This window comes from Nelumbo nucifera, chromosome 6 (assembly GCF_055504915.1).
Source record: "Nelumbo nucifera cultivar China Antique chromosome 6, China Antique-T2T, whole genome shotgun sequence".
NCBI lineage: Eukaryota > Viridiplantae > Streptophyta > Magnoliopsida > Proteales > Nelumbonaceae > Nelumbo > Nelumbo nucifera.
Window position 1 is genome coordinate 24,070,958 of NC_142654.1, and position 27,310 is coordinate 24,098,267.

General features: G+C 41.9%; 1 protein-coding gene across 3 annotated transcripts in view; it reads right to left on the minus strand.

Moving 5' to 3' along the window:
- Positions 1-27,310, minus strand: part of HAP2 (hapless 2) — a 146,215-nt gene that overhangs the window by 39,039 nt on the left and 79,866 nt on the right. For all 3 annotated transcript variants that reach the window (XM_088889684.1, XM_088889683.1, XM_010280262.3), the window contains 3 exons: positions 20,278-20,356; positions 19,284-19,418; positions 5,984-6,178 (listed from right to left, as the gene is read on the minus strand). In XM_088889684.1, the coding sequence (XP_088745810.1) occupies positions 5,984-6,178; positions 19,284-19,418; positions 20,278-20,356 (409 nt within the window). The remainder of the gene's footprint in view (positions 1-5,983; positions 6,179-19,283; positions 19,419-20,277; positions 20,357-27,310) is intronic.

Below are 27,310 nucleotides of genomic sequence, written 5' to 3' on the forward strand. Positions count from 1 at the left end.
TTTAGTACATAATGGAAAGGACACATCTGCCCTTAGTACTTACATAATAAATAAAGTAAATAAAAGCTGAAATAAATAACAACTGAATTAACAAACTGACTCAAACTGACACTACTATAACTGAAACAAATAACTACACTGCTGTCCTACGAACACAGTGGGGACCACTGCAGTGGGGCCCACATCAATGTTCTCTACACTCTCCCTCAAGTTGGGAGTAGATATCTATCATTCCCAACTTGGATAGGTCTGTCTCTAACTTCTTCCTTGGTACAGCCTTGGTGAGGATATCCGCGAGCTGCATATTAGATGTGATGTACGGAAGACACACTTCTTGTGATGTGACCCTTTCTCGCACAAAATGTCGATCAACTTCGATATGTATAGTTCTGTCATGCTGCACTGGGTTGTGGGCTATATTAATAGCTGCCTGATTATCACAATACAGCATTAAGGGCTTTTCATAGTCAACCCAACTCTTCAAGTAGTGACCTCAGCCATAAGATTTCAGCCACTCCATTAGCCATTGACCTGTATTCCGCTTCAACACTGGAGCGGGAAACAACACTCTGCTTTTTACTCCTCCAAGAGACAAGGTTACCTCCCACCAGGGCACAATATCCAGAGGTAGACCTTCTGTCATCAACACTCCCAGCCCAATCGGCATCTGTATAGACTTCCACCCTCATGTGATTATTGTTCTTGAGCAATATACCTCTACCCGGGCATCTCTTCAAGTATGCTAATATTCTCTCTGCCGCAAGAAGATGAGGAGTTCTAGGGGAGTGCATGTACTAGCTAACAACACTAACTGCATAGCTGATATCCGACCGAGTGAGGCAGAGATATAGGAGCTTTCCAACCAACCGTTGGAACATAACTTTGTCTTCAAGAGGCTCCCCACCCTCTGCACTAATCTTGTGACTTTGTTCGATGGGTGTATCAGCCGGCTTAACACCCAACTTTCTAGTTTCCGCCAACAGATCTAGAACATATTTTCTCTGAGAGATAAAAATCCCCTGCTTGGATCTAGCAACCTCAATACCCAAAAAGTACCGTAGTGCACCAAGATCTTTCACCTCTTCCTGTAAGTCTCCATTCAGAAAGGCATTTTTAACATCCATCTGAAATAGGGGCCAAGAATGATTTGCTGCAAGGGATAACAGAACTCGGATGGTGGTCATCTTGGCTACTGGGGCAAAGGTCTCCAAGTAGTCTATACCATAAGTCTGAGTGAACTCCTTTGCAACCAGCCGGGCTTTGTACCTTTCAATAGAGCCATCAGCATTATGCTTCACAGTGAACACCCATCTGCATCCCACCGGTTTCTTTCCTTTTGGTGGGTCAACCAATGCCCAAGTATTATTCTTCAACAGGGCAACCATTTCGACTTGCATTGCATCTTTCCATTCTAGAACTGATAAGGCTTCTTGCACTATTCTTGGAATAGGGACATCGGCAATGAAAGTGAGATAGGACCGGTAAGATGGAGACAGACGATCATAGGATAAGAACTGTGAGATGCTGTGAGCTGTAGAAGTGGTGCAATGTCGTTTCCCTTTGCGAATGGCAATAGGGAGATCAAGGTCATCCACAGGAGGGGAAGTGGCAACAGTGAGAGGTATCTCAGTAGGCTCTGGATCTGGAGCCGCAAAAGGAACTGGAGCTGGTTGGGACTGCCAAAAACTAGGATCAACCTGCCTGCATCGCCTGTGATAGACTCTCAACTCTGGCTCCCTCTGACCACCCTCACCACTATATAGCCTTCATTATCCAGTGGAATAGGTAAAGGAACAGACCCACTCAAAACAGCCCCACTTCTACCAGCCCCATTTCCACTCTCACTGCTCTCCCCCTGAGGAAAGAAACTCAAAACAGCCCCACTCTCACTGCTCTCCCCCTGAGGAGAAACCCTAGGATAATAGGGTGTCTCCTCAAAGAAGGTGACATCCATTGGAGACAAACCATTTCCCTGAAACCGGATCATAGCAGCAATAACCCTTTTGAGTTTGTGCATAACCAAGGAAAATGCATTTGGAGGCCTTAGGTTCAAACTTGGAATGATGAGGCCCAAGAAGCTGAACGAAACAGGTACAACCAAAGGTTTTAAGGGGAACAATGAACAACTCCTCGTCTGGGTATAGAAGGGAAAAGGGGGTTCTCATATCAAGAACCTGGGAAGGAACTCGATTAATGAGATAAACTGCCGTGAGGATAGCATCACCCCAGAAGCGAATAGGTACATTGGAGGTAAACATAATGCTTCTAGCCACCTCCAAGATATGCCTATTCTTCCTTTCGGCAATGGCGTTCTGCTGTGGTGTATAAGGGCAAGTGCTCTGGTGAATAACTCCATGGCTAAGAAGGTAGGAGGTCAATGGCTGAGCAAAGTATTCCTTTGCATTATCAAATCTAAGGACTTTGATTTTGGTCCCAAATTGAGTGAGAATCATCTGATGGAAATTTTGGGTCAGAGCAGGAACCTCATCCCGAGAACGCATAAGATAGACCCAAGAAAAACGGGTATGGTCATCAACAAACAGTAGAAAATATCTATACCCACCCATAGAAGAGATATGATATGGCCCCCAAACATCAGTATGCACAATATCAAAAGAGGAATTACTCCTTTTATTACTTAAAGAATAAGAGGTTCTACAATGTTTGGCAAACTCACAACTCTCACACCTCAACTTTGATAACTCAACAGACTCAAATAAAGCAGGAAACAGACTCTTCAAAGACTTAAAAGACAAATGACCTAATTGGTTATGCCAAAGCATAACCGAACTCATAGACTGGGAAACAAAAGACTTCTTATCCACTGACTCCTCCCGACGAGCACTCTCTCCAAGCAGATAGATCCCGTTCGTCTCACAGCCAGTCCCAATCACCTTTCTCGTCTCCAAATCCTGAAAAACACATCGGTCAGGGAAAAAGGTTACTGAACAGTTCATGTGTTTGGTAATACTACTAACTGAAAGCAGGTTAGTATCAAGCTTAGGAACATGCAAGACAGAAGATAAAGAGATAGTATCCGATAGCTTGATGTCCCCCTTGCCCGAAATGGGAACAAGAGAGCCATCAGCAATGGATACTCTATCTCAGCCAGAGGACAAGTGATAAGAAGTGAACAAAGATGACAAGCTAGTCATATGGTCAGATGCACCTGAATCTATTACCCAGCAATGGTCAGTATTACCTGGAGCTGAAGCATGGTAAGCTGAGGCTCGAGTACCTGAATGTGCAAATGCAGATGTGGCAAGAGCTGATGGTGACTGAGATGGCTGAGCTGAACTCCCAACTTCCTTTTCCAACTGTATGAGGGCAGCCCGAATAGCAGCTAAAGTCTCTAGGGATGTGCCTGATGAGGATGCTGAATCAGTGTTCACTGCCATATGAGCATTACCCTTCTTATTTCTTAGTTTTGCTGGGACCAAGTGAGGATGTAGCTTCCAACAAGTATCTTTTGTGTGCTTGGGTTTCTTGCAATGTTCACATACCAGATCCCGTTTATCTTCCTTCTTCCGGTCCCTTTCTGAGTCACCCCCTGGCTTAGGTTTAATAGCTGTCAAGGCTGGGAAAGAGGGCTGAGGCTGCATCATGACTTTCCTCCTGGTCTCTTCACTATGCACCAGGGAGTATGCTTGAGAAAGGGTCACACTATCTCTTGTCAATATCTGTTGTCGCACAATGTCATATTCTGAATTCAAACCAGCCAGAAACTCAAATACCCTATTCGTCTCAACTTGCTTTCTGTGAGTCTGTGCATCTTTGGGACTCTCCCACTCAAGGGTCTCTAGATGGTCAATCTCATGCCACAAGGATTTCAAGGTAGAGAAGTAGACAGAAACTGGCTTCTCTCCTTGTTTAAGGCTGTTCACCTCACACTTCAGTTCATAGGCTCTGGCAACATTAAGGGGTTGGGAATAGGTTTCTTTCACAACATCCCATATCTCTTTGGCTGTCTTTGCCCACAAGTAATTTCGGCTGATATGTGGCTGCATAGAATTACACAGCCATGCCATAACCAAATAGTTCTCTTGAACCCACTTGGTGTATGTTGGGTCCTCCTTGGAAGGTTCTTTCACATCTCCCAAGAGGTAACCCAGTTTTCCCCTTCCTCCAATAGCCATCATGGCAGATTGAGCCCACTCCAAATAATTTGACCCATCAAATCTCATAGTTGTAATCTGAAACCCGGTTTCAGATACACTACCATAACTGTGGTTTCCAAAACTACTTTCTCCCTGACCCTTAAACTCCATCTTTGATCAAGATTTAGTGGCTACAAACTGTTAGAGCCACTATACCAGAAAACAGAGTCAAACAAGCAAGTCTGAAATCTGATCCGAAACCAACCCAAATCTGATCCAAAATCTGATCTGAAACCAACCCAAATCTGATCTGCAATCAATCGCCTATCACAGTATATGCAAGAAATCAACTCAAATTTGATCTGAAATCAATCGGCATGCACAGTACCAGGCAGCCTATCAATCTGAGATGCTACTTTCTGAAATCACTACTGTGGGGCCCACTGCTGCGAGAGCAAAATTAGGGTTTTAACTGTAGGTCTGAAGTAAGTGCTCAGCTGCACTCTCCAAGCAGTCCGCACAAGTGGGACTTGTCGTAGGGCAATATGAAACCCTAAAAACTAATCACCTCTGAGGGGGGAGGGGGGGTTCGGCCCAATAGTCAAACCCCAGAAACAAACTTAAACACAGTTCGGCAAGCCAAACCCTAGAAACAAACTTGAACACAGTTCGGCCCCTCTTTCTAGATAGGTCCAACCTATCTCGACTGATTGCAGTCTCTGAAACTCAATAATAAAAAAAACTTACTTATGTACTTCGGTTTACTGTCTTCTAGGGTTACCTGAACCCTAACCTTCGCTGCTTCTTCCTGATTACCAACTCTCTGCAAGCCGCGGCAAGTCTTCAACTGCTGCGAACCTCTCCTGGTAATCTCCAAGATTCAGCCACCGAAAACTTCTTCAAAGCTTCCAGCCCTAGCTAGTCCTCATGTGGTCGGCTGGACTAGACACACATGAGAAGCCCTAGATATGCTCTGATACCAAGTAGAAGATCAAGACTGTAATCAGTCTTGAATCCTAATAGGTTTTAGGTTTACAAAACAGAAGAAAAGTGAGAGAAAGGAGAGAGAATAGAAGAGAAACAGGAGAACACAAGTGGTTGAAAGGAGGGACAGATTCTAACAGGTCTACCGCCGCCACTCTCTTAATATTTATAGGTTGTGTTTAGTACATAATGGAAAGGACACATCTGCCCTTAGTACTTACATAATAAATAAAGTAAATAAAAGCTGAAATAAATAACAACTGAATTAACAAACTGACTCAAACTGACACTACTATAACTGAAACAAATAACTACACTGTTGTCCTACGAACACAGTGGGGACCACTGCAGTGGGGCCCACATCAGTGTTTTCTACAAGATCTAAACATAGAAAACCAAGAATCAAACCCCTCAGGAATGAACCCAAGAATCATACAGAATCTGCAAGCAGCATGGCTCCCTTTCTATGTTACCAGAATAGTTGTCTCGTGTTTCTTAACTGGTATACTTCAAACTTTGCCCAAACTTCTCTTCTTTGGGTTGCCCTCAAGAAGTAGGTAAATCCCTTCTGGAGTGAATGGATGTGCATAACCCCCTTCTCTCATTCAAAAATGAACATCTTGCAGTCATTGGTGGACATTGTGCAAAATAGAATAATCCGTTTAGTAAGTCTGGACCGGACCTATCACCTTTCTTAGTTGATGAGTGACTACTGAGCCCACATTGCAGAGATGTGCCACACAATAATTGGAAATTCTTTATTCTTTTTTTTTTGGTGATTGAAAAGAAAGAAAAAGATTTTCAAGTTTACAATAGTTCCAACAACAAATGAAATAACTAAGCTTAGGCATGTGGCAACAGTGCAAAAAGAAACTAATTAGTTGTTTGATTGAAATACTTACTTCCCAAAAGTTCCACAACTGATTATGCAAGCAACTCCGAAACGGTGAGGCGCAAAAGTTTGGCTGCCCATTGTAAGCCTCATAACTGACACCAATTTTATTGCATTCAAGACCATCTAATGTAAATCTCACTCTTTCCAATAGCATCCACATAGAAAAATTCCGACCCAAGTTTTGTGGTTGACCTGGGCCACCCTTCAAAATTTATCAATCTCAGAGACAAATAATTAAGTAAAACCAACCACCCTATCTCATCTACATTCTCTACAAAATAGATAGAAAATAGACAAGAATAAATAGTAAAATTCCAATACCAGTATGAGAAACACAAAATCCAATATCAGATATATACATACACAACCAATCAACTGGTATCATAAAAGTGGTAACCAATCACATCAAAGTTCAAGAGGGGTTCTGATTGGTCAAAGTTCAGCCAGTATCTTCCATCACACACACACACATACAGACTTCAAGTTGCATCGAATTCTCCTTTATACACTCATTTCTAGTTGATCTCTTGATAGTTTTGCCATTCATCTATCTCCTAATCCTCGTCTCTATTGTACTCATTTTAAAGATGTGTTCTTATTGATTGCCCAATAATAGATACCTTTTTATCAAAAATAAATACCTTATAAAACTTACACTTCAGTTCTAATGTAAGTGCTAATCGTGTTACACTAATGAGGATAATTTTAGGTAAATCTTTCATTCCAAAACCGACTCCAAATGAAACCATTGAATAGACTATTATTATTAGTGAACAATTCTCAAAGTCTCAAGACAAACTAAAATGCATTTCATGCTGATCCAATGAGTATTGAATCCAAGACATTTTTTTCTTTTGTTCTGCCACACTATCTCCTATGTTCCTGGTAGGAACCCCCTACCACGGTAGCCTCTTCGAGGGTGACTCGCCTCCTAAGAACAGAGAAAATAGAGGAAGAAGAAAGTTTTCTATTCATTTCCTTGTTACAGAATCGGGAGCCCTTTTATACTGGCTCAGATGGTTCATCATGAGAATCAGATATTCCCATGTGTAGATGTAACTCTCTGGAATCGGATCTGCTGCCATGGCTACTGGTCCCCTCAGTCTTCTAACGAACTGTTGCATGATGGGTGGCTTTGCACCTGGACTGTTGTGGGCTTTGGGGCCTAGGCATAGGTAGGCTGAAGTGGTCACAACAACTCCCCCCTCCTTAAGGTTAACCTTGCCCTCAAGGTCCAAGTTAGGGAACCTGTCTTGAAGCTGCAGGTATGGCTCCCATGTGGCATCTTCTAGTGTTAAGATCCATTTGTCCCATGTTGGTAGTATGGGGTGCTAATGCGAGGTATCCCACATCGGTAGTATGGGATGCTGTTATTGGGTATATATGTGCTCGGGTTCCCACACTCTACCAGCTAGCTTTTAGGGGTGAGTTCTCCCAAGGCACATAACAAATGGTATCAGAGCCTACACTTTGCCTCCCAGTTGCAATCATGCGGCGCAGGTGGTGATGTCAGTATTGCAGTGTTTGGCCGGGACTAGGTGGACTAGTGCAAAGCCAGCCTGCGTGAGCGCCGGGACTGCAGAGCATGGTGGAATGTTAAGATCCATTTGTCTCATGTTGGTAGTATGGGATGCTAATGTGAGGTATCCCACATCGATAGTATGGGATGCTGTTATGGGGTATATATGTGCTTGGGTTCCCTCCCTCTAACAGCTAGCTTTTAGGGGTGATTTCTCCTAAGGCACATAAAATCTAGTGGCAGACCAGCCCATTCAACCTTTGCTTTTGGGATCACTTGATGTCCTCGGTGTAACCACCTGAAGTCAACTATGCGTGTGGGCTCAGTTTCCAGATCCCCTTCTTCTGTGAAATAGGGAAGGGTGGCAACAACATTGGTGAGGGGGCCTAAGACCTTCTTGAGGAGGGAAACATGGAACACAGGGTGGAGCTTGGTCGTAGCAGGGAGCTCGAGCTAATAGGCTACAAAGCCATGTTTATGCCAAGCCCAATGAGCTACTAAGACTTGCCTATAGGGCTGCAGCTTTAGATAGACAAACTCGCCTACCTGAAATTCTACATGTCAGTGACAAGCATCATAATGGGTCTTCATCCTCAGTTGGGCCTTGGATAGATTGGCCTTGAAAATTTTTAGGAACTCATCTCGGATTGTTAATGTGGATTCTACTTCAGTAGCTTTAGTGGTTCCCAATTCATAGGGGAGTATGGGGGTTGTCACATCCATACGATGCCTTGAATGGGTCATGCCGATGGCAGGGTGATAGGTTGTATTGTACCAGTACTTGGCCCATGGGAGCCAGTGAGCCCACTGCTTGGGCCTTTCCCCTGCAAAGCAACACAGATAAGCTTCTAGGCATCTATTGAGAACCTCCATTTGCTCGTCCGTTTGCAAGTGATAGCTGGTGGAATGGAACAGCTTGGTACCCTGCAGCTGGAAATATTCCTTCCAGAAGTGACTGAGGAAGGAGGGGTCTCGATCAGAAACGGTGGACCTTGGGGTCCCATGCAGCTTGACCATGTCCTTCACGAACACTTGGCGGCAGTGTATGGTGAGGTAGAGCTGAAAAGTGTCCGTACTTCATTAGCTGGTCAACCACCACCAGAATCACTTATTTGCTGGCTGAACAAGGTAGACTTGTAATGAAGTCCATGGAGCCAGTGAGCCCACTGCTTGGGCCTTTCCCCTGCAGAGCAACACAGATAAGCTTCTATTGAGCAGCTCCAAAAGCCCAGCTAGTGATTAGGCTTGCTATTTTTTCTGTTGACACACCCCACATTCAGCAATATGCCATTGAAGATCTCGGTGCATACCTAGCCAATAATAATGGCTTCCCAAGTGTTTAAGAGTGCACAGAATTCTCGCAGAATTCCTGAATGCCCCCCCCCCCCGGCTGGAATCGTGAAAAAGCTTCAGTAGACAGGGGATATGGGTTGAATTGGGCAAAATCATGAAACGCCCCTTGAAAAACAGGTCAGGCCCAATAATAGTGTACCCACTTACCTTGTCCTGATTTTCTTGAACCTGATTTCTGATCAACTGGAGTTGGGGATCTTGCCTTGACTTTTGCCAGGTGGCTTCAAACAAAGGGTAGGTTGGTTCAGAGCAAGTGAGCTGGGCTAGTTCTTCCACTAGGGAGAGAGCATCAGCCACCCGGTTAGTGATGCCTGGCTTGTACTCAATTCGATAATCAAAGCCCATTAACTTGTTGAGCCACTACTACTACTCCAGAGTGTGGGCCCATTGCTCTAGGAGGCATTTAAGGCTCCTCTTGTCGGTTCTGATGACAAATTGCCGACCTAGCAAATAGGTCCTCCACTTTTAGACGGCTAACATGATGGCTATCAATTCCTTCACATATGTTGACTGGGCTCGGTGAGTAGAAGATAAGGCCTTGTTGGAATAGGCCAAGGGTCTTCCCTACTGCATCAGTACTGCCCCCATGCCCACACCAGAGGCGTCACATTCAAGTTCAAAAGGTTGGGAGAAGTCCGGTAGGGTCAAAATAGGTGGTGTAGTGACCATAGCCTTGAGTTCATCAAAAGCCTTCTGAGCTTCCTCATCCCATATGAATGATTCTTTCTTTAAGAGGCAGGTGAGGAGGCAAGATATGAACTTGTAACCCTAAATGAACCATCCGTAGTAGCCTGTAAGTCCTAGAAAGCCTCTCAAGGCTGTCACCATAGTGGGCTTGGGCCAATCCTAGATGGCCACCACTTTTTTTTGGGTCAGTCGTGACCCTCCCCTCATGTACTATGTGCCCCAAATAGTGGACTCTGCTCTGGCCGAAAGAGCACTTAGAGAACTTTGCATACAATTGGTTTCCCCTTAGAATTGATAATACATGTTGCAGGTGCTCTAGGTGGGCTCGCCAATCTGGGCTATAGATGAGGGTGTCATAAAAAAATACCAGCTCAAACCGTCTCAAGTAAGGTCTAAATAGCTCATTCATGATGGACTGGAAGGTGGAAGGGGCATTTGTAAGTCCAAATGGCATGACTAAGAATTCATAGTGGTCATCATGGGTTCGAAAAACAGTTTTGGGTATGTTCTCTGGGGCACTTGTACCTAATGATACCCTAAATGTAAATCCAGTTTGGTGAAAACACTCATCCAAGAGTGAAAACACTCGTCCAATAGCCTTAATGGTTATTTGGTTTAGGGTGCAATAATTCACAAAAAGCTGCCAAGATCCACCCTTCTTCTTGGCTAACAGGACAGGAGAGGAGGAGGGACTGGTGCTGGTTTGAATGTAGCCTTTGTGTAGGAGTTTTGTAATAGCCTTCTCAATTTCCAGTTTCTAAAAATAGGGGTATCTAAAGGGTCAGACATTAGTGGGGGAAGAGTCAGCGATGAGGGGAATTCTGTGGTCTTGGGCTCGGGTAGAAGGTAGTGTGCTGAGCTCGTCAAAGACATCCTTGATATGGGCCAGCAATTCCTAGAGGGCCTATTGGCGGGTGGAGTTTGGGAAGGCTTCACCAAGGTTAACAAGAGTGGAGAAGTGGGTTGTAAGCTCAAGTACATAAATAGGGGCAGGTGTGAGAATTTAGAGGCCTGAACTAGGGTGTTTATGGATGTCGGAAGCAAATTTTTGGGCTGCAGACCCTGTAAGTGGCAAGGTTCCCCACTGTTGATGAAGTCCATGGTCATATTAATCCAATTACATAGCACCAGGCCAAGGCTACGTAGCCATTGCACCCTAAGATGACATTAGCACCAGATAATTCCAAGGGGTACAAGTCTACCCAGAATTTTTGTCTCTAGAAGGAGATGGATTCCCTCTTACAGATACTATCACAGTTTATGTTATGTCCATTGGCCACATGAACTGAAAAAGGGGAAGTGGTTGGACTATCATACCAAACTGTTTGGCTATGAGGTAAGTGATAAAGTTCAATTTTGACCCACTATCAATGAGAATAACTATGGGTCTTCCCAGCAAATTGTCCATGACCCACATGGCTTGTATAGAACCTAGGCCCATCAGAGCATGGATAGGATCTCCGCTGGAATAGTTTGGAAAATCGATTTTGGTTACCTTTCCTGGAAGTGGTGTGCCACCTCTCCATCCATGATAATTTGAATCCTCCATCTCACCATCTCTCTGACTAGACTCCCATGTCTATTGTTGGGAGGCCATGGCGGACATAGTAGCCCATAGTTCCTTTAGTTCAATGACCACCTGGTGCAAACCAAATTCAATCTGATCAACCCTTTCATCAACTGTAGTGGATCGTGTTGGCAGCATTGGAAGCGGTAGCCTGGCTCTAATACCAACTGGTAGGAACCACCTACCATGGTAGCCTCTCCGAGGGAGACTCACCTCTAAGAATAGAGAAAATAGAGGAAGAAGAAAGGTTTCTATTCATTTCCTTATTATAGAATCTGGAGCCCTTTTATACTAGCTCAGATGGTTCATCATGAGAATCAGATATTCCCATGTATCTGTCTTCTAACGAACTGGATCTGCTGTCATGGCTACTGGTCCCCTGTCTTCTAATGAACTGCTACACGATGGGTGGCTTTGCACCTGGACTGTTGTGGGCTCTAGGAACTGGGCCTGGGTAGGCTGAAGTGATCACACCAGTTTGTAAAGAGACTGAGCTGAATGGGCCCTAGTATCTTTTCTTGTAGTATGTTTTATTTATTTGTTAGCTAATGGGCGTATCTTAATGGGCCTGTTATTTCTTTTGCTAGTTCTCTTTATGTTACAGTCGTCAATCAAGACTACAATCAGTCTTGAATCCCAACTGATTTCGGATTGAGAAAAATAGAAGGAAGAGGAAGAAGAAAGGAGAAAAAGCAGAAGTGCACAAGGGTTTTGAAAGAAGGGACAGATTGAATGAATCTGCCGCCGCCACTCTCTTAATATTTATAGGTTATGTTCACTAAATGTAGGAAAGGACAGAACTGCCTTAATACTTACATGGCAAATAAAACAAATAAAAGACTGAAATAAATAACAAACTGAAATAACAATCTGACCAACTAACACTGACATAACTAACAAAGGTTACACATGCTGTCATACGAACTCCGTGGGGCCCACATCAGTGTTCTCTACACTCCCCCTCAAGTTGAGAATAGATATTTGTCATTACCAACTTGAATAGGTCTGCCTCTAACTTCTTCCTTGGTACAGCCTTAGTGAGAAGATCTGCGAGCTGCATGTTGGAGATGGTATACGGGAGACACACTTCCTGTGATGAGACCCTCTCTCTAACAAAATGTCGATCAACTTCGATATGCTTAGTTCTGTCATGCTGCACCGGATTGTGAGCTATATTAATAGCCGCCTGATTATCACAATACATCATCAAGGGCTTCTCATAATCAATACCCAACTCTTCAAGTAGTGATCTCAGCCATAGGATTTCAGCCACTCCGTTAGCCATTGACCTGTATTCAGCTTCAGCACTAGAGCGGGAAACAACAGTCTGCTTCTTACTCCTCCAAGAGACAAGGTTACCTCCCACAAGGGCACAATATCCAGAGGTAGACCTCCTGTCATCAGCACTCACAGCCCAATCGGCATCTGTATAGACCTCCACCTTCATGTGATTATTGTTCTTGAACAGTATACCTCTACCCATACAATGCCTTGTTCAGTCGGCAAACCTTCTTACCTCACTCTGTATCATAGAATTCAGGAGGCAACTACATGTAGACCTCTTCCTGTAAGTCTCCATTCAGAAAAGCATTTTTAACATCCATCTGGAACAGGGGCCAAGAATGACTTGCTGCAAGGGATAACAGAACTCGGATGGTGGTCATCTTGGCTACTGGGGCAAAGGTCTCCAAGGAGTCTATACCATAAGTCTAGGTGAACCCCTTCGCAACCAGCCGGGCTTTGTACCTTTCAATGGAGCCATCAGCATTATGCTTCACAGTAAATACCCATCTACATCCAACCGGTTTCTTTCCTTTGGGTAAGTCAACTAGCGCCCAAGTATTATTTTTCAACAGGGCATCCATTTCAACTTGCATTGCATCTTTCCACTCTGGAACTGATAAGGCTTCTTGCACTGTTCTTGGAATAGGGACATTGGCAATGGATGTGAGATAGGACTGGTAAGAGGGAGATAGGCGATCTTAGGATAAAAACTGGGAAATGCAGTGAGCTGTAGATGTGGTGCAATGCCGTTTCCCTTTACGGATGGCAATAGGGAGGTCAAGGTCATCTGCAGGAGGGGAAGTGGCAACAATGGAAGGTGTCTCAGTGGGCTCTGGGACTGTAATACCTGGATCTGGAGCCGCAGAAGGAACTGGAGCTGACCTGGACTACCGATGACTGGGATCAACCTGCCTGCATCGCCTGTGATAAACTCTCAACTCCTAATCCCTCTGACCACCCTCACCATTACAGCCTTCATCATCTAATGGAATAGGTAAAGGAACAGCCCCACTCCCACTGCGCTCCCCCTAAGGAAAGAGACCCAAATCCCCACTCTCACTGCTCTCCCCCTGAGGAGAAACCCTAGGATAATAGGGTGTCTCCTCAAAGAAGGTGACATCCATGGAGACAAACTTCTTCCCTGAAACAGGATCATAGTAGCAATAACCCTTTTGAGTTTGTGCATAACCGAGAAAAATGCATTTGGAGGCCTTAGGTTCATAATTGGAATGATGGGGCCCGAGAAGCTGAACGAAACAGGTACACCCAAAGGTTTTAAGGGGAATGGTAAACAACAACTCGTCTGGGTATAGAAGGGAAAAAGGGGTTTTCATATCAAGAACCCGGGAAGGAACCCGATTAATGAGATATACTGCCATGAGGATAGCATCATGACTTTCCTCCTAGTCTCTTCACTATGCACCAGGGAGTATGCTTGAGAGAGGGTCACACTATCTCTAGTCAGTATCTGTTGCCTCACAATGTCATATTCTGAATTCAGGCCAGCCAGAAATTCAAACACCCTATTTGTCTCGACTTTCTTTCTACGAGTTTGTGCATCTTTGGGACTCTCCCACTCAAGAGTCTCTAGATGATCAATCTCATGCCACAGAGATTTCAAGGTAGAGAAGTAGACAAAAACTGGTTTCTCTCCTTGTTTAAGACTATTCACTTCACACTTCAGTTCATAGGCTCTGGCAACATTAAGGGGTTGGGAATAGGTTTCTTTCACAACATCCCATATCTCCTTGGCTGTCTTTGCCCACAAGTAATTTCGGCTGATAAGTGGCTGCATAGAATTACATAGCCATGCCATAACCAAGTAGTTCTCTTGAACCCACTTGGTGTACATTGGGTCCTCCGTGGAAGGTTCTGTCACATCTCCCAAGAGGTAGCCTAGTTTTCCCTTCCCCCAATAGCCATCATGGCTGATTGGGCCCATTCCAAGTAGTTTGACCCGTCAAATCTCACAGTTGTAATCTGAAAACCAGTTTCAGATATACTACCATAATTGTTGTTCCCAAAACTACCTTCTCCCTGATTTTTAAACTCCATCTTTGGTCAAGAATCAGTAGTTACGAACTGTTAGGGTCACTACAACAGAAAACAGCACTTGGACAGTCGATCACAATCAGAAATCAGTATGGAATCAATGCAGGTCTGATCTGAAACCAATCTGTAATCACGGTATATGCATGAAACTAGTGCAGGCCTGATCTGAAACCAATCGGCAATCACAGTATATAAATGAAACCAGTATAAATCTGAACTGAAACCAATCGGCAATCATAGTACCAAGCAGTCCGTACAAGTTTTTCACCCCCTAAAAGAGCTCGAAACCAAAAAATAGGTCTGAAACCAGCTTAGAGAGCAATCTGAGATGCTGGAACAGAATTAGGGTTTTAATCGTAGGTCTGAAATAAGTGCTCAGCCGCACTTTCCAAGCAGTCCGTACAGTTAGGTCTTGTCGTAGGGTCAATGTGAAACCCTAAAACTGATCACCTCTGAGAGAAAACCCTAAAACAAGCACTTTCCAAGAAGATAAAAAGAGTTCGGCTCAATAGTTAGGTTTGCCACAAGGTTAATGTCAAACCCTAGAATAGAGAGAAAACCCTAAAACAGTTCGGCCGCTCCTTCTAGATAGGTCCAACCTATCTCGACTGATAGCAATCTCTAGAAAATAAATAAGACTTACCCAAAGAATGTTGTTCGCTACCTTCCAAGGTTGCCTGAACCCTAGCCTTCTCTGGTTCTTCCTGATTACCATCACTCTGCAAGCCGTGACAATCTTCAACAGCTGCTAAACTCTTCTAGTAACCTCCAAGAATAAGCCAACGAATACTTCTTCATAAACTTCCAGCCCTAGATAGTTCTCATGTGGTCGGTTGGACTAGACTCACATGAGAAACCCTAGATAGGCTCTGATACCAAGTAGACGATCAAGACTACAATCAACCTTGAATCCTAATAGATTTCAGATTAGGAAAAGTAGAAGAAAAGTAAGAGAAAGAAAGAAAAAAAGAGGAGAAGAACTGGAGAACACAAAGGTTTGAAAGAAGGGACAGATTCTTAATGATTTGCCGCCGCCACTCTCTTAGTATTTATAGGTTATGTTCAGTACATAAGGAAAAGGACAGATCTGCCCTTAGTACATGACAAATAAAGCAAATAAAAACTGTGTTTCGACTGGTGCTACAGTAGTCCGAACCAGAAAGAGAAGAAGAAGAAGAAGGGTCTGTCGAAATCTGATGGGTTACTCCTTCAGTCGACCCCCTTAATCTATATTAGACTCTAATAATCTTTACAAAGACAAAAATGCCCTTACTTAAGTGTGGGGCAGAGTAACTCTAATAACACTACTACATAAGCAAGCTACTTAACAAACATAAGAAGACTAAACTACCCCTATTCGGCACACTTTAACAAACTGACCACCAACTGACACTACCATGACTGAAACAAATAACTACACATACTGTCCTAGGAACACAGTGGGGACCACAGCTGTGGGGCCCACATCAGTGTTCTCTACACTTTTTATTGATGATTACTCTTGTTACACTTAGATTTATCTCATGAAATCCAGGGATGAAATACCAACTATTGTGCAAAATTTTCATGAACTCATTCTTACCCAGTTTAACACCTGGATCATAATATTCCGTTCTGATAATGCTAAGGAGTATTTTGAGAAAACCCTCTCAGCCTATCTTGAAACTTTTGGGGTTATTCATCAAAGTTCTTGTTCCTACACTCCACAACAGAATGGAGTCGTGGAAAGGAAGAACCGACATGTGGTTGAAGTTGCCAGATCCCTCCTTTTTGCATCCCATGTTCCTATAAAATTTTGGGAAGATGTTGTCCTTATTGCTACCTTTTTGATTAACTGTATGCCTTCCCGGGTTCTTGGCTTCAAAACCACCTTTAGGGATCTCTTCTCTCTTCCTCTCCGTGTTTTTGGGTGCACTTGCTATGTGCATGTTCATAGCCATCAAAGGCACAAATTTGAACCTAAGGCTCGTAAATGTGTTTTTCTAGGATATGCACCCACACAGAAGGGATATTGCTGTTTTGGTCCAGTTAATGGCACTCGTTTTGTATCTTGTGACGTCACGTTTGCTGAGTCTACTCCTTTCTTTAGTATTCCTCCTAAGGGGGAGAAATCTGAGGAACCCTTTGCTATGTCTCCAATAGTTCCTCTTCTTGTTCCTTTTGAGTCATCTCATGTGGTGTCCACTTCTCCCGCTAGGCCTACCTCCAATATTCATGTTCCTCATCCTCCTGTAATTCCTCCTCATCCTGTTCTTCAAAGGTGGTACTAGAGGCACAAATTTAGACATGGGCAAGTTGTTTCCTCTCCTATAGAAGAGCCTCTTGCTCCTCCCATCATTACTGAGGTAACAGGTCAGCCTTCCTCTGACCCAGCTACATCCTTCCCAGACCTTGATCTTCCTATTGCTCTCCACAAGGGCAAGCGGAATGTACAGCCCATTGTATCTCCAAACACCTATCTTATAGCCTTCTATATCCTACCTACTACTCTTTTCTTGCTTCTGTTTCTTCCCATGTAATACCCAGGTTTGTACCAAAAGCCTTATCTAAACCTGAATGGAAGGATGCTATGATGGCTAAACTGGATGCTTTGCATAAGAACCATACCTGGGATATTGTTGACTTGCTTGAAGGGAAGGAACCAGTGGATTGTAAATAGGTATTTGCCATTAAATATCACTCTGATGGCTCTGTTGAGAGGTTTAAGGCTAGGTTGGTTGCTAAAGGCTACACTCAGATGTATGGTTTGACTATCTTGAGACATTTGCTCCTGTGGCTAAGATGACCTCAGTCCAGGTTTTGTTATCTCTAGTTGCTACATTTGATTGGCCTCTCCACCAGTTTGATGTTAAAAATGCCTTCTTGAATGGCGATCTACATGAAGAGGTCTATATGTCTTTGCCTTCGGGGGTGTATGAAAAGGAAATGCAGGGGAAGGTGTGTAAACTGTAGAAATCTCTTTACGGTCTCAAACAGTCTCCTCAGGCTTGGTTTGAGAGGTTCAGGGCTGCTCTTGTTTCATTTGGTTACACACAAACTCAATCGGATCATACCTTGTTCTTGAAAAGAAATGGCTCTCTGGTGACCTTTTCGATAGTCTATGTTGATGATATTGTGGTCACGGGTAATGACACCCAAGAGGTCAGTAAACTCAAAAGATTTCTTAACTCTGAATTTGTGATCAAGGATTTAGGATATCTTCAATATTTTTGGGGCATTAAAGTTGCTAGATCTAAAGACGGTATCTTCATTTCTCAGCGCAAATATGTCCTTGACCACTTTGCTAAGACTGGAAAACTTGGTGTTAAACCAGCCTCCACTCCTATTGATCCTAATCACAAGCTTTCTGCTACAAATGGTGAATTTTTATCTGATAAGGAAGTGTTTCAGAGACTTCTTGGGAAGTTCTTATATCTTTGTATGACTCAACCAGACATTTCCTATGCAGTGAGTGCTATTAGTCAATTTATGCATTCTCCTAGAGATACTCATTTGGCTGCTGCAGAAAGAGTTCTGTGTTACTTGAAAGGTACTCTAAAGGAAAGGTATTCTATTTGCCAAACATGGACACATGAAGCTGGAAGCATACACTGATGCTGATTGGGCAGGGTGTATTGATGATAGGAGATCCACCTCAGGTTATTGTGCTTTGGTGGTAGGGAATATTGTTTCATGGAGGAGTAAGAAACAGTCTGTAGTTGCTAGATCCTCTACTAAAGCCAAATATAGGGCTATGGCACATGGTGTATCAAAATTACTGTGGCTACAATCCCTTTTACAAGAATTGGAAGTTGACTATGAGAAGCCAATGATGCTCTACTATGACAACCAAGCAACTACCAATGTTGCACATAATCCTGTTCAACATGATAGAACTAAGCACATTGAGGTTGATAGACATTTTATACGGGAAAGAGTTTCCTTAGGAGAAGTTTGTTTGCCATTCATCACCTCAGAAGAGCAGTTGGCTGATATTCTTACCAAGGGAGTTCTGAGAGGGAAGCTGACACAATATAAGCAAGCTGGGCATGATTGACATCTATGCTCAGCTTGAGGGGGAGTGTAAAGAGATTGGGCTGAATGGGCCCTAGTAACTTTTCTTGTAGTATGTTTTATTTATTTGTCAGCTAATGGGCCTATTATTTCTTTTGCCAGTTCTTTTTATGTTACTGCCTAGCTGGCCACCCACTTAAGGGTATACTTGTAATTATGTTAAGATTGAAGTTTAGTAAAAGGATTAGAGAAGGGAGGGAAGACACATTCAAACTCTTCTTCTTCTTCTTCTTCCTCCTCTTTTCTCCATCTTCCTTCTCTTGTACTGCTGTTCTCTTCTTTTCTTCCTCTTTTTTTCTCTAATTTTTCCAAGTTTACATCAGATTTAGTGGGACTGATTTACAACTCAGTTCCTTAGTTTTCCTAATAAAATGCAAGGTACTATGGACCTGATTGTGTCGTTCATCTATTTTGGCTTTGTTGATGAGAATCTTTTATTAACCAAACTTCAAATGTTGTATCCCTAGTTAGTACCATAAGTACTGATGTGCTTAAACTACTATGCACAGGATCACATTAGTGTAATATGGTGCTACACAAAATTAAGATGAGTTGAACAAGTTGCACCCTGGTGTTTTCAGGTTTTAAACCCTAATCTAATGCAAGATTTAGACAAGTAACTAAACCATTATATAAAAAAGAAAGAATATTATTACAACAAGGTCATGCCAGCAAAAGGGAAAAACAAAAACAAAAATGGAATATCTTTATTACATGCAAGCCATCCACCATAAAAAATAAAGTTCTTTCATTGATTATGATGGATCATTTACATTAATGTTGCAAGCATACCTGCCTCGGTATTACAAGGTAGAAGTCTTCAAATGATGGAATACTTGTATAACCAACAAAGTCACCAATAAGGTTGACTCTTAGAAAATTATCATTTGATAATACCGTTCTATTTTCAGGACCAACAACCACCTCCTGCCGGAAAAGGAAATCCACAAGTGGTGTATTACTATGTGAAGTGATAATTCAAACAGACTATACAAAAATTTCCAATGTAAAATATCAAGAAAAAGGTCGTCTAATTGTGTCAAGTAGGGAACCTTGTTACATGGAAGAACCCTGCAGCATAGGCCAGGTCAGTGTTCCATATAAAGCTTTAGGGTTGGACTGTATATACCCCAAAGCATCTAGAGTGGTTATCACAGAGGAGAAATATGAAAATTTTGAAATAACATAGACAGCAAACTGGGAGTAGAGGGTCCGTTCAGAAACTAGGAGGGGAATATCTTAGATCTATACCCCATGCCAGCTGGTTTTGGTGACTATACTCAGACAGAGATATGGGTTGCACTACAAAGATTAAGGATGGTAGAATTTCTGCATTACAAAGAATTGGCAGAAGGCAACCCACATGTAATAGCAGGCCGGTTAAGAAAAAGCAACACTGGTTCATGAAAAATATAGGCACATCTTAAGGGAAATGACAACGTTAGTGATAGAATTGAGAACATTTTATAGATAGACTCTAGTGAACAATGTAGCTGTTAGACTTGCAAAACAAGTTGTAAAGGCAAGACAATGTATTGGGGTATAACTACCCAGTGTGGAATTTGTAATCATAAAAAAATATATTGGTAAGGGTAGCTATCTGAGACTAGCTACCCCAGAGGTGGTGCTTGGCACACTACTGTACATCATTTTCATATATATCATAATAAAATGTTCAACTGCTACTGAATAAAAAGAAGAATATAGGCAATATATATATATATATATATGTGTGTGTGTGTGTGTGTGTGTAGATTTTGCAATTACAAGAATGTTCTCAACATACTGATATTTTAGACCCTGTCTTCACTTTAATATGAACACTGAAGCCTAGTAATCTCCTTCCAATACCAAAAACATGGAACCTGGCAATGAAAGAGAAAAGAAAGGTAATCATAGCAATTAATAGTACCCATAAAGAAGAGAGAAGGAAGAAAGAAAAGGAATATCACATATGTGCACATACACGAAGAATATCTACATGAATATTGTTACCCATTAAATCTAATTCATGTAAGGTGTTAAAGCAAAGAAATCCATGAGAAACACTTCCAAGATCACATGAGAGTTGGTGAAAAATAAAACAATATCAATAACAACTAAGAAGTAAGAAGTGAAATACCAACTCTATTGATTTAATCATCAAGGGGCCCTTTGAAAATGGATAAAATTACTGAACTGAATTACTTATTGCTTTGTTTTCGAGTGGACAAACTAATTAAATTGAATTATAAAATTTGTGAATGTCTCTCCCACTGGATTCCAGAAATTTCAATGTTTAGGATTATCTCCCAAGGGAAGGCCTAGGTAACTCAATGGACAATTAGACACTACACAACCCAAGATGTCTGCACTTTCTATGATCTCTCCTTTCCTCGTGTTTATTTCCACTAAACAAATTTTCTCCAAATTTACCTTAAGGTTAGACATTTGCTTGAATAACTGCACAGCAAGCTTCAAATTCCTTATCCATCTCAAATATCTTCCTTCACAAAAAAGCACCGTATCATCTGTAAACTGCAAGTTAGTTAGTGGTACCTCTTCCCTACCTACTCTCCAGCCCCTAACTAAGTTCCTAGAATCTGCTCTAGAAATCAATCTCCCAAGAACCTCTGCAACCAAAGTAAACAAGAAAGGGGATAGGGGTACCTACGCAACCAAAGTAAACAAGAAATTCCTTGTCTTATTCCCCTTAATGCTGGGAAAAAAAATCCACCACCATCCCATTTACTAAAACAGAATACCGACATGTTCTAGCATATCCCATCACCCATTTGTAACACATGGGTAATGGGAAAAAATCCACCACAATCTCCCTTCTGTAGGATTAAACTTAGTATATGCATAATGAAGGCCTTGGAGAAGCTGGACAACATTTGTCAATGTGTTGGCTTTGATAGGGGTATGGTTCAACCTGATTGACTAAATCAATGGAATTAGTGAACCCAAACCAACCCTATAAGGTCAACCAATTACAACCTGGCCTGACCCATGAACAGTACCCATATTCTTAGTGAGTGCTATATTTACAAATTTTTCAATGCCACTATGATAAACATAGTTTCAGGTTTCATTTAAAGAAGTAAAAACATAATTCCCAGTCTTCTTCTAATGAGAGAGAGAGAGAGAGATCTGCACATCATTAGAGTATATCTAAACAAGCAACATTATGACACCTTACACCTATAACAATAAGAAAAAGGAAAAACTATGACTTAGTGATCCCAATGGATCAGGTTCCGCATGAGTTTGTCTCAACCCAAACCCAACAATACCTGATTAAGTCTAACACAAACCCAATCCTATAGGGGCAGGTCAAGGCAGCCTAAACTGACTAATTGATATCCCTACTTCTACTCTTCAGTCAAGCATACCTTGCATTAACTCTCTTGCAAATGCTGTTATAATAGCTGCTATTAATACCACTTATCATGGATAATCAATATTTTTCATTATTCTAAAAATAGAAAGGAAGAAGATTATTAAGATAAAGTTTGTAAACAGCATTCAAGAACAACATCAATTTTAACAAGCCTCCAATAACAAGAACAAACGAGTGAAATGACAATAAAAATTGTGGTAGAGGTTCATAATAAATGCTTCATATATATCCCACATGGTGAAACTAAATCTTTCCCAAATTGTATATCACATCAAGAGTACAAAATGTCATATCAACTCAATATCTAATTAACCTGAATTTGTGTTTCTCTTGCTTCAAGAGTAAAACATAAAACACATCCAAATCCTTTGGATTAATAGTAAGCTTGAGCTAACCAATGATTTTGTGCTTATGGTCAATGTTGCATGGACTTTATTAAATGGACATTGTATCAGGGTTGGACAAATGTCAGAGTCCAACTCCATGGATTCTTGAGGAAGCATTTACATAAGATTTCCTTTCTATATCCTAGATTATTTGACATAAATGAAAAGCTAATATACAAGATGAATGCCATATTTTGTATCAAATGTTACTTGGTAACAAAGGCAACATTTTAAATCCCTTGTTACAGGTATGCAATTTTAGAATTTAAATAAAAAAAGCATGATCTATTTTAATATTATATACTTTTCCGTAGATGTGTGCACAGGCCCATGTTTTCTCATCTTACTGAGTCAGACTCTTGGATGCATGTCCATGTCTGTGCCCATGCAAAACTGTTTATGGTACAGAATGTCAACCAATTGAATAGAATACTCAAGCCCAAATGTATCAGTGTATCACAGCTCAAAAAAATATCATTCCCCAGGTGTCTATTTTTTAATGCATACAAATAAGAAAGAAGAAACCTGTCCTAATTACACAACAAAGACACTGGTCTAGAATGTAACAAGGTCAACAGTTTATGTTGGCAACCAGGAACTTCTTAGCTTACAAAATCTTGCTCCCAGGAGTTCATGGGCATCTCTACAGTAAAGCTTAAAATTTTAAGAGAAACAATGGTTGCAAACGAACAGGCTTAGTTGATAATATCTACTAATTCAACTGATAGGAATAATTGATAACTCTACTATTCAAGAAAAGCTTTAACCCTGCTAATTTAACTCTATTAAGGGCCATTTCTTTTGTTAACTGAAGATTCCTCAGATCTTTTCCCACTATTTCAGTCTACTTCCTTTTTAGTCTCACTCTAGCTCTTTTAGAACTCAACTACATCAGATTATCAATTGTTTTGGTGCAGAAACTCTCTATTGTATTCCTATTAGGCTATTACTTGTAAACACTTTAGATATTAAGAACTTTGAAAGAATGCCTCCATTTCTAATCTGTTACAAGTTAAAGGGGGTAGAGGAGCTAGGGGCAGACCAAAAGGGACAGCATTGAAGTGAGAAATGTTTCTATTGCTTGATGTAATGGTAAAATCTCGGCCTGGCAAGAATGGGAACATGAGTTCGAATCTGAGAGGGGCTACTTTGTGCAAAAAGGATGCCAAAGGGTTAGGCCCATATCCAGTCCACCCCTTCTGACATTAGGTAATGACCTTTTAATTTAACAATGGATGTGGCACTGAACAGAACAGAATGGCAGAACAGGATTCATGTAGCCAACTCCTTATAGTTGGAAAAAGGCTTAGATGATGATGACAAGATGCTTCCACTCAAAAAGTAACAACAGTGTTTAAAGCTTCATATTGAAATTTTCTAACCCCATATTACATTAGTCACGAGTGGAAAGCTCAAACTGCAATACTTGCTCAATCCCTAATTTCAATCAGTGATCCAGAACTAAAATTAAATATCTGAACAAAATATCCATCAATATATTCATCATCATCATCATTCAAACCTTATCCCCAACTATATGGGGTCAGTTACATGAATCCAGCCATGTCCTTTTTGGTCTACCCCTACCCCTTCTAGCTCCTTAAGCTTGCAACAGATCACTTCTTCTCATGGGTACTGTCAAGGGTCTTCTATGCATGCGACCAAACCATCTTAGGCTACTTTCTCTCATTTTGTCACATATTGGAGCTACTCCTAGGTCCCTTCAAATGACTTCATATCTGGCTCTGTCCTTTCTAGTTTTTCCACCTGTAATCTGAAGAGCTATACTCGAAGTAGCAAGGAAGAGAAGAGAACCACAGAACTGAAGAGAATGTCGAACTGTACTAGCCAGTCGACCAGTCCTTTATTTATAGATGAATATAGTACAAGGTACAAGAAATTACTGAGATGCCCTTGATTAGTGATGGGACACCCAGATGACTTAAATCATTAAACAGGATTAGGCCCATTAACACAGGCTCAGTTACAAGATAAGTTAAACATAAGAATGGGCTAATAAGAACTCTTATCAGCCGAACATCACTCTAACATTCTAACACTCCCCCTCAAGCTAAGCATGAATATCAATCATGTTTAGCTTGCCAAGTATGTCCCTGAACTTTGTTGATGCCAGCCCTTTTGTTAATACATCTGCAATTTGCATCTCTGATGGAGTATAAGGCACACAAAGTTCTCCTGAAATAATCCTCTCTCTGACAAAGTGTCGATCAATTTCAATATGTTTTGTCCTGTCATGCTGCACAGGATTGTTGGCAATGTTGATAGCAGCTTTATTATCACAATACAGCTTGAGAGGACCCTCAGTCTTGACACCAAGCTCATTAAGGAGAGTTCTGAGCCATAAGAATTCAGCAACCCCATGTGCCATAGCCCGGTATTCTGCTTCTGCACTTGATCTAGCCACAACATCTGCTTCTTACTGCGTCATGTGACTAGGTTTCCTCCCAAGAATGTACAGTAACCTAAGGTTGATTTTCTGTCTCCAATAGACCTAGCCCAATCAGCATCAGTGTAGGCTTCAATTTCAAGTCTGTTGTTTTTTCTGAATAGAATTCCTTTCCCTGGGCAAGTCTTCAAGTATCTGAGGATTCTTTCCACTGCTCTCATATGAGGGATCTTTGGTGAGTACATGAATTGACTGACAACATGCACTGCATAGGCAATGTCTGGCCGAGTAAGGGATAAGTATATCAGTTTTCCTACCAACTTTTGGCACCTTTCCTTATCACAGTATTCCTCACCCATTGATTCTTGTAATCCATGGCTTGGTTCTATTGGAGTGTCTGCTGGCCTGCACCCCATCATGCCTGTTTCCTCTAGGAGATCTAGCACATACTTTCTTTAACATATGTAGATTCCTTCTCTTGATCTAGCAACTTCAATTCCAAGAAAGTATCTCAGATTTCCCAGGTCTTTGATCTCAAATTCTGAAGCTAAGAACTCCTTCAGCCTCTTCATCTCTTTCACATCATTTCCAGTAATCACCATATCATCCACATACACAATGAGTGCTGTAAGTTTGTCATCCTATCTCCTTGTAAACAATGTATGATCTGCACTGCTCTGAGTGTACCCTACTTTCTTCATGGCCAAACAAAGTCTCTCAAACCATGCCCGGGGAGATTGCTTCAAACCATATAATGCTTTCCTTAGTTTACATACCTTCTTTCCAACATCATATCCAGGTGGGGGTTCCATGAATACCTCTTCATGAAGATCACCAGTTAGGAAGGCATTCTTCACATCCAGCTGATGAAGTTCCCAAGAGAATTTTGCTGCTAGTGACAGTAGAACCCTGATTGTGTTGAGCTTTGCTACTGGGGCAAAGGTTTCCTTGTAGTCAATTCCTTCCTTTTGTGTAAATCCCTTTGCCACAAGTCTGGCCTTGTACCTCTCAATTGACCCATCTTCCCTGTGCTTTACTGTGAATACCCACTTGCACCCAACAGTGCCTTTCCCTTCTGGTAGGTCCACCAATTCCCACGTCCTTGCTTTCATTAGGGCTTTTATCTCCTCATTCATGGCTTCTTTCCACCTTGGATCAGATGCCGCCTCTGAATACCTGGAAGGGACACATACAGAGGAAAGAGCAGACACAAAGGAATGATAGGCAGGGGATAATTGTGAGTAAGAAACATAATCAGCTATGGGATGCTGAGTGGTACAAGAACGAACAGGCTTACGGAGAGCAATAGGAAGATCCAAATCTGAATTGAGTGAGTCAGAATTACCTTGGATTGCAGAGACAGATTGATCTGAGTTCAACTGGTTGCAATCATGATGTTGAGGGGCCTTCTTCCTTCTACTATATGTAAGTATCTCTTCCTCTTGTTTATTGGAACCTTCAGAAGCATCAGCCGAATCTGGAGAAGTAACTGGCACAGTGGGAGTCTCACTAGGTTGACCCGGAATGTTACAGCTAGTAGTAGTGGAAGGTGATGAAATGGGAACAAAAAAGAAGGGAGAATGAGAATCCTCTTCCAAACCACTACTTTCCCCCTGAAGAGGATTCTGAGAAGACTGGAAATAGGGTTGAGACTCAAAAAAGACTACATCCCTGGTGACATATTTTTTCTTGGAGACAGGATCATAACACTTATACCCCTTCTGCGTAGGAGAGTACTCCAAAAATATTCCCTTTGTAGCCTTAGGATCCAGCTTGGTCTTCTTTGGATCCTTCACATGTATGAAGCATGTACAGCCAAAAACCCGCGGGGGAAGAGGAAATTCTGGAAGAGTGGGACACAAAACAGAGAAAGGGGTCTTCATACCCAGTACCTTAGATGGCATCCGATTTATCAGGTATGATGCAGTGAGAACAGCTTGAGACCAATATTGCTTGGGCACATTGTGATGGAAAAGAAGGGCTCGAGCTGTCTCCAATAGATGCCTGTTCTTGTGCTTAGCAACCCCATTTTGCTGAGGGGTGTAAGCACATGATGATTGATGTAACATGCCTGCATCTTCCATGAATGAGTTCAGGGATCTTTCAAAGTATTCAGTTGCATTGTCTGAACGGAATTGCTTGATCTTTTTATCAAATTGTGTTTCAACCATCTTGCAAAACATCATAGTTATCCGGGGAACTTCATCACGTCCTTTCAACAGATAAATCCAAGTGCACCGAGAATAATGGTCAATAAAACTGATAAAGTAACGGAAGCCATCAATGGAAACAATGGGTGAAGGACCCCAAACATCAGAATGAACCAAATCAAAAGGGGCTTGAATTTCATTACTAGAAATTGGATACATTGATCTACATTGTTTTGACATTTGACACACATCACAAATTAAACTCCGACTCGGAATGCCCTTACATAATTCGGGAAACAACATTGCTAAAGAAGAAAATGACAAATGACCTAGCCTAGCATGCCACAAGTGCAGCCTAGCTATTGACTCCACACTTTCCGGACTAGTAGTAGAAGCTTGCAAGGCTGAGCTGACATCTTCATCAAAATAGTAGAGGCCCCCATACTCATGACCACTCCCAATCGTTCTCCTCGTCAATCTGTCCTGGAAGACAC